Below are 14,079 nucleotides of genomic sequence, written 5' to 3' on the forward strand. Positions count from 1 at the left end.
ATAAAATTTATGGAGAAAACATACCAGCCCCCCAAAACTAAAGTTAACAGGAACCCTTAAAAGAAGTTTTACTGACACAAGATTACTTTTCCTTCTCTAAGCATCTAAACACACTTCTTGGCTTTTCAAGTGCATCACACTTACATAAGAATTCATTATAAATGCTTTTTAAAATTACTTTAAAAAAATAGGAGTTAAAGAACAGAATAATGTTATAAACCTTTACAATATAAAAATTACCAAGAAAAATCAAGATGTAGAGAAAGCAAAAGGAAGTGTAAATTCAAAAATGTCTCTTTCTTAGTGGAGAGTCAATATATTTACAACTAATAATTAAATGTAAAAGCAGGGAACAAGAAAAAAACAAATAACTTGAAACTTAAAAATAGTCAAAGGACTTGAACAGACACTTCTCCAAAGAGGATATACAAATGGCCAACAAGCTTAGCAAAAAGATGTTCAGGGAGATGCAAGAGGGAAGAGATATGGGGATAGATGTATATGTATAACTGATTCACTTTGTTGTAAAGCAGAAACTAACACACCATTGTCAAGCAATTATACTCCAATAAAGATGTTAAAAAAAAAAAAGATGTTCATCATCACTAATTATTAGAGAAATGTAAATCAAAACTATAATGATACAGCAGAAATTAACACAACATTGTAAATGAACTATACGCCAATAAGAAAAAAACGTAATGAAATGTCACCTTACATCCATTAGGATGGCTACTGTGAAAAAAACAGAACGAGTATAATCGAAGATGTGGAGAAATTAGCACCTTGTGCTCTGTTGGTGGGAATGTAAAATGGTGCAGCAGCTATAGAAAACAGTATGGATGCTCCTCAAAAAAATTAAAAATAGTATTTCCATATGATCCAGCAATTCCACTTCTGGGTACATATATCCAAAAGAACTGAAAACAGGGAATCCAAAAGATATTTGTACATCCACATTCATAGCAGCATTATTCACAATAGCCAAAAGGTGGAGGCAACCCAAGGGTCCACTGACGGATGAATACATAAACTAAATGTGATATATAAATACAAAGAAATATTACTCAGCATTAAAGAGAAAGGAAATTCTGACACATGCTACAATATGAATGAAGCTTGAAGACGTTATGTTAAATGAAATAAGCCAGCCACAAAAAGACAAACACTGTATGACTCCATTTATATGAAGTATCTAGAGTAGTCAAATTCATAGAAACAGACAACAGAATAGTAGTTGCCAGGGGTTGGGGGTTGGAGAAGAATGGGAGAGTTGTTAGTATGTAGTTTCAGTTTTGCAAAATGAAAAAGTTCTGGAGATTGGTCACATAACAATGTGAATATAGTTAACACTGCTCAACTGTACACTTAAAAATGGTTAAGATGGTCAATTAAAATTTTTTTACCACAATTATAAATAAAAAAGAAAAGCGGGAGGAGGTGTATTATTTAAGTTATAAATGTAACCACAAGAAAAACTAAAAATAGGAGAGGAGGCAATGAAGAAGTGCTAAATTCCTCATCTTCCATACTGATCAACAGATATAATAAAAGAAAGCAGAATTTTAATAGTAGTTAACTCTAGGTGGTGGAACAGGGGATTAAGGAGAGACTAGAGATGGAAAGAAGATATACTTTGTATTGGGTTGGCCAAAAAGTTCATTTGGGTTTTTAAGATGTTAGGGAAAAACCTGAATGACCTTTTTGGCCAAACCAATACTTAGACCTTTCTGAATGGCATAGAATATTATTATTTTTTCTACCATGTAAAGGTATGATTTTATGATAATTATAAATAAGATATAAAACAAATTTAAATGACTTATAAATTTTAAAAATTGTTTTAATTTTTTTTAAGATTTTTTTTGATGTGGATCATTTTTAAAGTCTTTGTTGAATTTGTTACAATATTGCTTCTGGTTTCTTTTTATTTTTTAATTTATTTTTGGCTGTGTTGGGTCTTCGATGTCGGGGGCAGGTTATCCTTAGTTGCAGCAAGTGGGGGCTACTCTTCGTTGCGGTGTGTGGGCTTCTCACTGAGGTGGCTTCTCTTGTTGCGGACCACAGGCTCTAGGCATGCGGGCTTCAGTAGTTGTGGCACACGGGCTCAGTAGTTGTGGCTCGCGGGCTCTAGAGGGCAGGCTCAGTAGTTGTGGTGCACAGGCTTAGTTGCTCCACGGCATGTGCGATCTTCCTGGACCAGGGCTCGAACCCGTGTCCCCTGCATTGGCAGGAGGATTCTTAACCACTGCACCACCAGGGAAGTCCTTGCTTCTGTTTTATGTTTTGGTTTTTTGGCCGCGAGGCATGTGGGATCTTAGCTCCCTGACCAGGGATCGAACCCACACCCCCTGCAATGGAAGGCAAAGTCTTAACCACTGGACCACCAGGGAAGTCCCTGTTTTAATTATTTTTAAAATTTATATTTTAAATAGTATATTTTAATAGTATATATAGTATATATTTAAATATATTTTAAATATATTTTAAAATAGTTCCTTCTTCTAGTGACGTTAAAAGGGAACTTGCTGGGGCTTCCCTGGTGGCGCAGTGGTTGAGAATCTGCCTGCCAATGCAGGGGACATGGGTTCGAGCCCTGGTCTGGGAAGATCCCACATGCCACGGAGCAACTGGGCCTGTGAACCACAACTACTGAGCCTGCGCGTCTGGAGCCTGTGCTCCGCAACAAGAGAGGCCACAACAGTGGGAGGCCCGCGCACCGCGTTGAAGAGTGGCCCCCGCTTGCCACAACTAGAGAAAGCCCTTGCACAGAAATGAAGACCCAGCACGGCCAAAAATAAATACATAAATTAATTTTTTTAAAAAAAGGAAACCTGCTTACCTTAAAGCAATTTTTCTTTCAAAATATCCTCAAGGTTACTAGTATGAGGGCGTGAGGATTGAGAGAGTATATTTTAGAATTAAATCAGAAGAGAAGAAAAGGCTCCCACTGAATTTCCCTGGCAAAGAACAAGCGTGACATTATCTTTTTTGAATGCAAGGAGAAAAAATTAGTATGATCAGATGTCATCAAAATAAGACTTCCTTATTAAGGTCCACACGTAGTTAAAATTAACACATAGGTAAGCACATCTGCAAACAATAGGGAAGTTTCAGAAACCTTATTTTTCAAGAGCTGTAAAATATTTATCAGAAAATACAAATTTTTTTTTTTTTGCGGTACGCGGGCCTCTCACTGCTGTGGCCTCTCCTGTTGCGGAGCACAGGCTCCGGACGCGCAGGCTCAGCAGCCATGGCTCACGGGCCCAGCCACTCCGCGACATGTGGGATCTTCCCGGACCGGGGCACGAACCCGTGTCCCCTGCTTCGGCAGGCGGACTCTCAACCACTGCGCCACCAGGGAAGCCCAGAAAATACAAATATTTTTAAAACATCTGTGTAATCCTTTAAAAGTAATAAGTACATACATCCTAAAGGGACTCAATGAAGGAGTCATGATTTACCAACTGCCACTCCTTAAGTTCCAGGAACTAAAACATTTAAGGGAGTTTCTTATAAATAACTCTCCAAGTAATTGGAAAGCACCATGTTCATATACCCCACAATCACCAAATCCTTATTATAGTACCAAAGCTAAAAGTAAGCTGCAAAATAAAGATATTACTTCTAAAGGTACAAAACAAATCATGCATGGAAGATTCTTATTTTTCCTGGTTTTAACTTCAGTGTTGGCATAAATTAGCTTACCACTGGACTTCAACAGAATACAGTCTGCTTCACCACAAAGATGCCCCAAATGGCAAATTTAGATATAGTTTTAGCTGAATTTAAAAAAAAAAAAAAGCATTTTTAACTTTGCTTCAGCAGTCAAACAGTTTTAAGCATTCATTATGTTCCTATGTTCTAAAATATAGAATCTAAAGTTTTTCCTTAGGACTAATTGCTTTTAAAAATAGACCTGAAAAAGAACCATATTCAGTCCTTCTGCTATCTCAACATAAGCTTCTCTCCTAAATTAAATATAGTACAATCAGAAGAAAAAAAAAGTTTTGTAAGCAGGATTATCCATGGATGGTAAAATCACTGGGTCAAAGGTTTTAAGGAAATATTCATACAATCTCAAAGTATCCCCCTTCAAATTAATTGTTAATTATAACAAAACCATAATGAAACTTCCATTTTTAAAAATCAAGGAGATAGAAAATTGACTTGAAAGAATAACTGTGAAATATGAATTTGACAATAAAGAAAAAAAAGTAATCTTAAAAAGCCCCATCAATATAGTAAAAGGGTAAAGGGAAATTTCTCTGAAGGGTAAGACTCAGCTTTGTATTATGCTTTACTAAGCCTCGAAGTTATCATCCATAAAATGGAGATAATGATATCTACCTCTCAATATTGTTAAAAAAAAAGTTAGCATTTTTTGCCAATTGTATTTGCAAAAATGTAAAAGACCAATAACATGCAATGGGAGCATAAGGAAAATGCTTCATTTGTACACTTGCTGGGAATGTCAATTGATACATTTTTGGAAGATAATATCAAGTTTTAAAGCAGGCATATCTTTGACCATGTTTGCAAGAATACATATTAACTATAAGGATGTTCCTTCAACATGATTTGACAAAGCGATTTAATGAAAGTTCATCAATCAGAAAAAAAGATTAAATGAACTGTGGTATAACAATACTATGGAACACTATGTACCAATTATAATGAAAGCGGTGGATTGCTCTATCTGTATGTATCTACCTATTTATCTGTCTATCCTGACATGGAAAAATGACCATGAATGAAAAAACTCAAGTTAAAGAAACATGTATAGAAATATGAACCCATTTATTGGAAAAATAAAAGGGTGTGTCTGTATGTATACACACACCTACACTTACAGATATATTGATATGATGTAGACTATCCCCAACTGTTAACAATGGCTATCCCTATGAAGAGGGGGTGAGAGCCTACTTTATATATCTCTGTATTTTTAAAATTTAGCTTTAGTGCCTTGTCTTTGTGATCTGTATTTGGCCATTGGTGGCATTTTTGTTCCTATCATCATTCTCAGCCATGCTCCTACATAGGTTAGCTGTCATGCAGAGTGCTGGGGACACAGAGCAGGCACACAAAAAACAGTTGGTCAGTTAATTCTGGACATTTCCGCCTGGATGCTCCCAAAGCACCCTGAGTTCAAAATTTGATTACTTGTTCCAGGTAATTAATTACCCTCTCTAATAAATCTTTCTTTTCTATTCCCTAGTCTCTCCAAATGAGAAATCCATGTCTGACTCAGACCCTCTCTCTTCTCCACAGGCAATCATTCTCTAATTCATATTGACTCTACCCCCTAAAATCGCCATTGAATCCATATCCTCTTTTCCAACTCCTAAGAATCTCTCACTTGGACTACTTCCAAAGCCTCCAGATTAGTCTCATCCATTGCTAATTCGTCTACTATACTGGTTCCAAGAGTGATCTTTCTAAAATAAAAATCTATCGTGCATCCCACTTACTTAAAACCTTCACCAACAAGAAAAAGTCTGAAGCCCAAAGTATGATTTTTGAGAGTCTTCATGATCTAGTGCTTGTGAACCTTCTTATTAGCTCACTTCTCATCAGTGCCCACTTCACACTTTATGTCCTAATGAGCAATGACTATGGGACTAACGACTAAACTGATCTTAATTCTCCAAACGTATCATGCAGCTGTGCAATGCCTGCAATGACCTCCCACCCAACATCATAATCCACCAGGCAAACCTACTTATCCTTTAAAAGCATCAAACATTTCATCCTCTTGGAGGGCATTCCTCACCCCAAACTTCTCCCCAATAGCCATCCTAGCATGTACCTTACACACACACACACACACACACACACACACACACACATCCCTTTATTAACTTTTTAAAGTCTTTCCTCCCACAAGTCTCTTGGTTCCTCAAGGGCAGAGCCTTGTATTATTGACTCTACATCCTCTGTGCCCACCCCAGTACCATGTGCCTGGCTTATAGTAGTTGTTCAACGATATTTATTAAACTGAGTTTAAACACACTTTGGTAAAATGTGAAATCCTAAACAAGACTGGAGTGTTTTAATTAGGCTCATTTCAACCATAAAGAAAACAAACACTCAAGTTACTTTAATAAGAGGTTTGGGAGCTGTATTAGAAAGCTATCCAGGAAATTTTTTTCTGTAGAGAGCTGCTTTTTTTCCCTCTGTTTCCTCAGCCCTTCAGTTTGCACACGGGTGATCCTGGCCTCACCAGACTCTCCCGTAACTCTTCAGCTTCAGTCCTCACTGCTAACAAGCAATTTATCTCCACATTATCTAATCCAGATTTCTGAGATGGTTGTTTTGGTTTTGGCACCAGGCCACCATGTCCCTTCTTTCTCTCTGGTGAAGCTACGGATCTGCTGCTCTATGGTTAGGTAACATGCCAGAAGCTCCATGACCAATGACTCACATTCCCCCAACTTTCAACTTAATATATCATTTTTATTTCCTTAGAACCATTGCTAAAGTATATCACTAAAATTATTTTGCAATACTTTTAAAAACAAGTCTTGCCAAGACTTGTTCACAGTGAGAAAAATCCTGCATATTTCATCACTAAACCAGCTATACTTTCCAAATATGCAAGGAGTTCATCCCTTTTTATTTGTAGATATTCACATAAAGAATCCTCTGGATTCATAACTGCTCAACAGCACTGGTTTAAAAAGCTTTTTTACAAGCTTTTTGCAAAATTTCTCTTACATTTATAACGTAAAGAAACGAGTAATCCAGACATTTCCTTGTTAAATTTTACCCTGTAATATCAAGTAACTTTATAGAACGATAGCACACACAATGGCAATCTACCACTAACCCACAAAACCTGTTTCTCCTCCTCCAAACTAACACCACAAGGTAATGATTGAAGGAAGGCAGGCCACTCATTGACAAGCTCCTGTGGTGAGGAAAGAGGAGTCCAGGCCAGGAGACAGGCACTCTTAGGTGGCCTCCAATAAAATCAGATTCTCAGTGCTATTAATCTCCTGAATAAAAATTAGAAAAAGGCTAATTAAATATCTGCTATATCTAGGGAGACATCACAGTTGCACTAAGAACAAATTAAACAGCATGAGAACACTAAACACATCACTGAAAGGAGGCGGCAATTCATTCACTAAAATATTCTGTCTATTCTGAGATTTCAATATTCACTGGAAAGAAATATTGTTAGAAGGAGATGGGGGAAAATCGGTAATGGCCGTTCAGATGATCTGAAGGAAAAGAAACTTTTCAAATGCAGATTGTCCTTACATTTCTTGATAGTAAGGGAAGAATTTTCTACTTTAAAATCAGGCAGGTGCTCTACTTAGCCAACTGTTTATTAACTATCCTCATTGGTGACTCATTTCAGTTTCATTTGTAGTAATGGGCAGCTGACTAAGTAATATCATAACCATCAGTTTAGACTATTGTTAATAAACATATAATCTTAACAGATCTAATTTCAGAGGACACAAATTGGTACAATTTAGAGTGCTGATGTTGTCTTTAAATGAGGCTTGGAATGAAGGCACTATTAGAAAGTTTTCATTGAATAAAAGCACTAAAGGGCAAGGGGTTGATTCATTACTTAGCAAAATGCATAGGTTTTTAAAAACAAGCAAAGCAAATGTTAACTTGAATGTCTTGGAGACGTTTTAGTCAAGCAGTAAAAGGGTTATAAGTCCTTATGCTCTTTTATTTATTTTTTTAAATTTATTCATTTTTTAAAGGGAACTTTTTATTTTATTTGTTTATTTATTTATGTTTGGCTGCATTGGGTCTTCGTTGCTGCGCATGGGCTTTCTCTAGTTGCCACGAGCGGGGGCTACTCTTCGTTGCGGTGCGCAGGCTTCTCATTGCAGTGGCTTCTCTTGCTTTGGGGCACAGGCTCTAGGCGTGCGGGCTTCAGTAGTTGTGGCATGCAGGCTCAGTAGTTGTGGCACGCGGGCTCAATAGTTGTGGCTCGCAGGCTCTAGAGAGCAGACTCAGTAGTTGTGGTGCACGGGCTTAGTTGCTCCGCGGCATGTGGGATCTTCCCGGACCAGGGCTGGAACCCGTGTCCCCTGCATTGGCAGGCGGATTCTTAACCACTGCGCCACCAGGGAAGCCGTCCTTATCCTCTTTAAAAAAAAAAATAATTGGAGCAATAAACCAAGAAAATATTATATGATACCTACATTCTAAAGACTTTGATTTCTTTCCAAAAGAGAAGCTTACAATGATTTTAATTTACTAACTAGGCCTATTTACAGTTGTCAAACTAATAAAAATAGGAAAAAAGGAAGAAGCACTAGTTTCTTCGTGTTTCATAGTTGGAATCATTGGAAACTACCTGAATTGAATAAGTCAAAAATTTATATTATTTAAAGTCAGAAAGGTAAACCGGAGAACTAAAACTTATACTGTAACAATCAAAACTTGAGAGGCATCGGGGAGCGAGGAAGCAAAATGTAGTGTGCATCCAATTTCGCATCTTTAAGAGGAAGGAATCAATAGATACCATGTAAAGTTGATAAATCACGAAACGGAAGTATAACTTTTAAAGTAATAAAGGCAACCTCCAGAAGAACAAGAAATAAACTATCAATAGTAATTACCTCTGAAGGTTGGGAGGACTGAATGGGGAACACTTTTTATTTTATACTTCTGAACAATTTGCACTTTCCTACCATGTGCGTATATTTATTTTTTAATCTCGTTTTTTAAACTGTCAATAATCAGACACTATTTAAAAAAAAGAAAATGTACTATATTTCATTCTCTGTACCTAACTCACAGACCGTCAACTATAAAATGGAACACATTCTAAAGTGAAATATCTCATCTGTCAAATTAAAGGAAAGGTAAAGGAAGCAAAGCTTTTTTTTCCCACAGTGCAAAGTGCGTAGCTATTGTTTGAAAATCAAGACTTCCCTGATCAATTTAAGCAAAAACACTGTTACTGTCCAAAATAACTCCTCTAAACTACTACTAAATACAGTCAAGCTAATGAACAGAGAGAGGTCAGAGGCTTCACGGCAGCAAACAAACTAGAAGTCCTTACATCAAATCAGTAAGACATTTAGGGGCTTATATTTTCTTTGAAATCAAAACAAGAGAGGCATTTTGAAAGTTTGTTATCTTCACTGATCCTCTAAGGAATGTAAAAGTATGTACTGCAGTTTCAAACCTCCTAGTGCTTGAGTTTTTTAAAGCAATTTACTTCTGCTTGAACAAGCAGTAAGACAGGCCACAGCGGTCGGGTGTTCTGTTAACCCTTAGTTTCAAACCTTTATGCTCACACTCACAGTTCAACTTTCTAATGCTCCCAAATATAGTTATCTCAAAGAAATTTCAAACCACAGTCATACTACGGAATATGATTTAATACACTGATTTTAGGACTGGACCATTTCTGGTAACCACAATAGTTATAACTTAGGTAATAATATGAGTAAAGATCACAGATTTTAAAGCTGTGCCTATGCTCATCCTCTTCTCTTCTTGCAATATCTCACCCTATCGGACAGTCCTTGAAGCAAGACTGACAAAGAAGCGTTCACAAATTTTAATTTACATATATACAACCTAATCTTGGCGAGACATAAGTACCTAATGTATATCCCTGAAAACGCATCAACTTTACTCAAACAATAACTCCTATGTCTAATATACTGGCAGCCTGACCACAGTCCAGGTACACGTCGCGAACTCTTCTATGTGATAAAGACAAACCTGACTTAGAGAACCAGAGGCTTTAGGCCTGCTGGTAATCAAAAGGGTCAACAAACTGAAGCAATCCTGTCTTTTAAACCCATGGTAAACTTAGTTAACTAAGGCATCACTCAGAATCAACTCTCAACCCCTAATACATCCAGACTTAAAGACGTAAAGCTCTTGTAAATCTCTTGGTAGACGAGTCTCTTGGACCCACCAGGTGGACCTACTTACTCCAAGGCTCCTCCCTCGGACCCTGCTCAGGACCCTCAGCCGCGCGATTCCAGGGCGCCCTGCGCCACACCTTGGGGGTGCCGCAATCCAGTGCCCCGTGCTCCTCCCCCGACCACTCGGTCACCCATCCCGAGTCCCCCGACTTGCCCGCCCAGCCCATCCCTTCCACACCTCCAGCCCCACACCCGCCCCCCCCTCCAGGCCAAGTCCAGCTGGCCTCTCCCCTTCCCTCTCACCACCACCCCCACCCCACACACTCACCCGCGGTAGTAGGCTTTCACCCGGACCTGGTGAGAATGGTCCCCGCTGCCGCCGCCGCCTGCGATCGGGTGAGACATGGTACCGCTGTCTCTCTGGGTCGGCATCTCCTTCCTCCCCCGCCTCAACTCTGGAGGCCGAGGGGCGCACCGGGCGCCGTAGGGGACTCCGAGGCCCGAGTTTCTCCCGGAGCCGCGGCTGCCCGCTCGCCTACCTGTCCTCCACGCCCGCGGCGCGGGCCCAGAGGTCGCCTCGCCGGGGAAGCCGGAACCCGCACGGCTCCCCCCACCGCCAGCGGCAGACACTGTCTCTGCTGCAGCCAGGGCCCAGCACGCCTCCCACCTCCGCCCCTCCCACCTCACACGCTCCAAAGGCCCACATTCCGGGGGAGGGCGGGTGCAACCACCGATCCAACTCAAGATGCCCGGCTGAACCATTCTTACGGGGGCAAGGAAAAGGGGAGAGAGGAGGGGGGATGCTGAACATCACAAAAAACTTGCCGGCAGGGTGCCTTTTATGGGCTGTAACTGAGAGAATGTGACGACTGAGGTACCTATAGTTCTGTAAAAAGCCCCTCCCTACAAGGAAAATGGTGGGGGACAAATTCTGCGGCATCTCACCCCAGTTTCCTGTCTTGGTCGCGTCCGCGGTCAGACGGCTAGGGACTCGGAGTAGATTTGCCGGGCGGGTTTCTGGGACTTGGAGTCCCCATGGGATTCTGGGACTTGAGGTTCTTTACGTGTAGAGCGTCCCGCCTTCTCGCTGACCGTCTGTCTTCAGCTTGTGCCCCGGGACCCGTCGGCGTGGAAGTCCTGAATCCACCGTGGGCACCTGAGGACACTGGAAATGATTGGGGTTCCTCACAATCTAGACTTTGTTCTCTGGTGAATTCTTCCAATTGCATAAATCATCTCAATCATACAGTACCTTTTCTGGAAAGAATTTGGTTACTGCCCAGCATAGCCTCTTTTATGAAAAGAATTTAGTATAATATATGTAACAAATGTAATAATGAATGTAATAAAGGAAGAAACTCAACTGGAAGGTATGATGGAAGATTGACTTTTCTTCCTTCGCTGCCCCCCATATCTTGGCCCTTGTAGATTGCCATTGCATGGAACAGGTGCACAATGAATATTTAGCCAATCAGTCAACCCATCCAACTATCCATGCATTGGCATTTTTTAACATCGTTAAAACATTGTTAACATCGACTGTTTTCCATAGTGGCTGTGCCGATTTACATTCCCATCCTAATTTCATTTTCTATTATTCATTGCTAGTGTATAGAAATACAATTGATTTTGTATATATCTTGAATCCTACAAGATTGCTGAACTCATTAGTTCTAATAGTGTCTCGGTGGATTCCTTAGAATTTCCTGTGTGCAAGATTATGCCATTTTAGAATACAGATTGATTTACATCTTTCTTTCCAATCTCGATGTCTTTTATTTTTCTTGCCTGATTACATTAGATAGAACTTCTAGTATTATGTTGAATAAAGAGAAGTATGTTAACATTCTTGTATTGTTCTCAGTCTTATGTGGATAGTTTTCAGTCTTTCACCATTAAATGTGATTATTGCTTTAGTTTTTTTGTAGATGCCCTTTATCAGGTTGAGGAAGTTCCATTCTATTCCTAGTTTGTTGCCTATTTTTATTATGAAGGGTGTTGGGTTTTGTTTAGTGCCTTTTCTGTGTCTATTGAGATTATCATGTGGTTTTGTGCTTTATTCTATTGGTGTGATATGTTACATTAAGTTTTATTTTTTTGCGGTACGCGGGCCTCTCACTGCTGTGGCCTCTCCCGTTGCAGAGCACAGGCTCCGGACGCGCAGGCTCAGCGGCCACGGCTCACGGGCCCAGCCGCTCCGCGGCATGTGGGATCTTCCCGGATCGGGGCACGAACCCGTGTTCCCTGCATCGGCAGGCGGACTCTCAACCACTGCGCCACCAGGGAAGCCCTGTTACATTAACTTTTAGATGTAAGCCAGTCTTGCATTCCTGGGAAAAATCCCTCTCAGTTATGACATATAATCGTTTTCATACGTTGCTAAATTCGGTTTGTTAATATTTTGTTGAGGAATTTTGAATCTACACTCATAAGCATGGTTTCCTTTAGTTCTTTAGACATGTTTATAACAGCTGCTTTGAAGTCTTTGTGTGCTAAGTCCAACATATGGGTCCTCTCAAAGACAGTTTCTGTGTGCATGGGTCCCATTGCCTGTTTCTTTGTATGTCTCATAAGTTTTTCTGTTGCAAACTGTACATTTCCATGGTAGCAACTCTGAAGACCTATCCAGACTGGCTCTAGGTCTGGTCGTTGTCGTTGTTTGCTTGTTTATTTGTGGGTTGGCCAGACTTGGTCAATAGACTCTTGTTTCCTCCACAGTGTGCAGCCTCTAATGTCTCTCCTCAGAAGGTGCAACTTTGGCATGCACACCGTCACCCTGACTCCTTGTCCCTCCCCTGGGGGATGACAGTGGTTTTAGTCAGGTTCTCTTTGACTGTCTCTTTTCCTCATCTCCCTATCAAGCTTTTAGCTGGTTTGCCTTTATGGATATAGCTCCCAGCTGTTAGCCTCCACTAATTGGCAACTGATTGCTCCAGTGTTTTTGACAGTGCCCTGGGGCATAAAATTGTTCCACAGTCTGATCCAATGGTCCTTTTTTATTTATAATTTTCACCAGTTATGGTGGTTTCATTGGGGTGAGTATACAGGGAGCTCCTCATGTTTCCATTCTGGAAGTGCTCTGACATTAATTTTTAAAGTCAGTGTGATGCAATTAAAATAGATACAGGGGCTTCCCTAGTGGCGCAGTGGTTAAGAATCCACCTGCCAATGCAGGGGACACGGGTTCGAGCCCTGGTCGGGGAAGATCCCACATGCCGCAGAGCAACTAAGCCCGTGCACCACAACTACTGAGCATGCACTCTAGAGCCCGCGAGCCACAACTACTGAGCCCACGTGCCACAACTACTGAAGCCCACGCGCCTAGAGTCCGTGCTCTGCAACAAGAGAAACCACTGCAACAAGAAGCCCGCGCACCGCAATGAAGAGTAGTCCCCACTCGCCGCAACTAGAGAAAAGCGTGCGTGCAGCAACAAAGACCCAACACAGCAAAAAATAAAATAAATAAAATTTTAAAATAAAAAATATAAATAAATAAAATAGATACAAGGCACAGACAGTTAAGCATATAGGATAATCAGGGCACAGAAATTATGTCATTTTTAGTAACAAAATATGAGAAACTATTGAGCCATCTCTTTAGTTTAAAGAAAACAGGACTCTGTTAAAGGGTTTAAAAGGAACCTGGCATCATATTAATCATATCTTTAGGAAAATATGGCTTCCTTTCTACAGATTGAGCTGCTCTAACAAGAAAATATCTACTCAGAATAGGTAGGCCTTTATATTCAATATTAACTAGCCTCACCAGTGTGTCCTGCTGTATATAGATCAAATATGAAAATTTGTTTTTCATGTTCTTTATGCCATCTAATAAATCCTGCTGCTGGATCTTTGATGCCTGTTTCTCAACTGAGAATCACATGATACAAAATGGGAAGTCAATGGTAAACATTGTGAAAAAGCCTCCCACAGCCCATTTTCTTTCTGTTGTACTTAAAATGGTGCTTACTAGTACCTTCAACTTTGGGTAAGCCTGCCTCCCTTCACCTAGCATTCTTCTGTGGTTTCATTAAGCATTTGATCATGTCACTAAAAAGAGAGAAAAGTGTTTCAACTGCAAGTCCTGATCATTTGGAGGGACTCTGTGACCTGTAGAGATAAATATTGGGCTCTGAGCTAAATTATACTTACTTTTGGCTCACTGTGATGACTTGAATGGAAAAAAAATTAATTAATGCTCAAATCCACCAGCTTA

At 40.1% G+C, this 14,079-nt stretch overlaps 1 protein-coding gene across 10 annotated transcripts in view; it reads right to left on the reverse strand.

Annotated features, from left to right (window-relative positions):
- PRKCI (protein kinase C iota) overlaps nucleotides 1–10,640 on the reverse strand; it is a 79,677-nt gene extending 69,037 nt beyond the window's left edge. For 3 of the 10 annotated variants that reach the window (XM_089910889.1, XM_022572573.3, XM_089910893.1), the window contains exon 1: nucleotides 10,192–10,546. In XM_089910889.1, coding sequence (XP_089767015.1) covers nucleotides 10,192–10,295 — 104 coding nt within the window. In that variant the 5' untranslated portion in view covers nucleotides 10,296–10,546. Of the gene's footprint in view, nucleotides 1–718; nucleotides 8,121–10,191 lie in introns of all 10 variants that reach the window. The other 7 variants (XM_089910896.1, XM_089910895.1, XM_089910899.1 and 4 more) reach the window with 5 other exon arrangements.
- Nucleotides 10,641–14,079: the final 3,439 nt, after the last annotated feature.

This window comes from Delphinapterus leucas, chromosome 4, assembly GCF_059928025.1.
Source record: "Delphinapterus leucas isolate spDelLeu-1000000601 "Yukka" chromosome 4, BTC_Dleu_Yukka2, whole genome shotgun sequence".
NCBI lineage: Eukaryota > Metazoa > Chordata > Mammalia > Artiodactyla > Monodontidae > Delphinapterus > Delphinapterus leucas.